General features: G+C 42.4%; 1 protein-coding gene across 1 annotated transcript in view; it reads right to left on the reverse strand.

Moving 5' to 3' along the window:
* Window positions 1–1,509, reverse strand: part of LOC107607816 — a 7,894-nt gene extending 6,385 nt beyond the window's left edge. The window contains exon 1 of the mRNA XM_021107969.1: window positions 22–1,509. Coding sequence (XP_020963628.1) covers window positions 22–934 — 913 coding nt within the window. The 5' untranslated portion in view covers window positions 935–1,509. The remainder of the gene's footprint in view (window positions 1–21) is intronic.

The raw sequence follows: 2,043 nt of genomic DNA on the forward strand, positions 1-2,043 counted from the left end.
TCCCCTGAGAAGATAGATAACCCGAGTAACCATTGTCATAACTATCAAACACATTCAAAAAATCCCATGCTGAAACCCTCGGCGGAGATGGGGGTGCCGGAGGCGGCGGAGGCGCCGCCGGCGAAGCTGTCCTCTGTTGACCGTAGTAAGAATACTCCGCCCCCGGAGGCGGCGGAGAAGAACCGCTCGGAAACCCAAAATAACCACCAGCACCACCATTGTAACCAAACCCGTATCCACCATAACTATTTTGCGGGTCGGGCCATTGACCCGACTCTGCAACACGGGTCTGTGGCTCTTCGTAGATCATGGATCTTCCAGGAGGCGCGGTTCTCTTCATGTAGAAAGCATATGTATGATTACTATTATACCCTTCCCCTTGTGGATTGTGCCCCCAATCTTGTGGTTCATGATCATGGTAATATCCGTACCCGTAAGGTGGTGGTGCTTCTTCGTCATCTTCTTCAATATCGTGCTCTTCCTCTTCGATGTGGATGTGACCCGAAGAAGAAGAGCGCAATTCGGAATCTGAATCGGACAGGTGTATGTGTGACCCACCGTCGATCTCGTCGCTCCCGGAAGCATCGCCGCCATGCGAAATGGAAGTTGAAGAAGTTGAGGCCCTGATTTTGTTTTTGGTTTTGGTTTTTGTATTTTTAGAGGGTTTTCCTTGGTCGGAGGGCAATGTGAGGACTGGGGAGCTGAGAGAGGAGGGGGAGGAGCCGGTGACGGAGGCGGAGGCGGTGGCGAAGACGAGGTCGTGGTCGGCGAATTTACGTAGCGCTTCGCCGATGTCTCTGAGGGAGTGGAAATAGGCGACGTGAGCAGCGGCGAGGGCGTAGCGGTGGTCGGAAGCGGCTCTGAGGAAGTCCCGTCGTTCTCTGCAGAGAGTGACGAGTGGGAGGTGGTCCACCTTGGAGCCTCCGCATCCCATGTTCGTCACGGCAGAAGCAGGGTCATGATGGTCATTCCACCATTGAGACAAAGAAAGAAGAAGGAGTGGTGTTTGTTTGTGTTGATGAGTTTCGTACTGTTCAGTGTTTCAGTCAGCTCTGCATTCTTTTAGAGAGAGAGAGAGAGAGAGAGAGCATGAAAATGCGTGTGTGTTTGGGGTGGAAAACGAGGGAGAGATCAAGCCGTTAAAATGCAAAGAGAGATGTATGGATTCATCAGGGTTCAGGGAACCAGCAGAATCATTTCCAATCACCCCTCAGATATTATTTTTTAAATTTAATTTAAGCGGAAGTATTATTAAATTAGTCAAAAATTGAAGAGGGAAGGAGGGATGTTATGTTGTTATTATTATAGTGTGTGAATAATTAATAATAATGATAAAGAAATGGAGGAAAGTGGGAAAGTAGCATGGAGATTGGTGAAGAGTTGGGGGGCTTTCTGATTCAGAGGGTCACAGAATGAATAGTTAATAGCAATGGCAACAGAACCAGCAGCAAAAACAACAAGAAAGAACGAAGGAAGGAAGGGAAAAATAAGAGAAGGAGAAGAATGAAAAAGAAATAATGACTTTTGTAAATAATGTGAATAATGAGTTTTAAAATTGACCTAATAAAGTAAAAAAAACACTCTATTCCTAAATTACTTCTTAAACTTTAATATTAGAATAATCATCTGCACACCTAGTGAATTAAATATACAGTTATTATTAACTGTGTATGAATAACCAATCAATTAAAAATAACGAATATAATTATCTGCATAGCTATTAAATTGAGCATTCAACATATCCATTATTCATATTATTTAATATTCTCATTGTCTACCTATACTTTTCCTTAAAAGTTAAACTTTTTTTTGTTAAAATTAAAAAAAATTATAGTAATTTATTTGTTACTTCAATTGGCATATCTTTTTAAGGAGTTTAATACTTTTATTTTTTAAAGTGCATTAACATTTATCAACGTTAAGGTGGAGAAAGGGCATCTACAATTCAAACCACGTGGTCATTAGTCATTTTAGTCATTTACTCATTCAAATTTGAGGTCAATGGTACTGCTTATAAACAATTGACACCCCCTCCTTGGTCCC

The sequence above is a fragment of the Arachis ipaensis genome, chromosome B07 (assembly GCF_000816755.2).
Source record: "Arachis ipaensis cultivar K30076 chromosome B07, Araip1.1, whole genome shotgun sequence".
NCBI classification, from domain to species: Eukaryota; Viridiplantae; Streptophyta; class Magnoliopsida; order Fabales; family Fabaceae; genus Arachis; species Arachis ipaensis.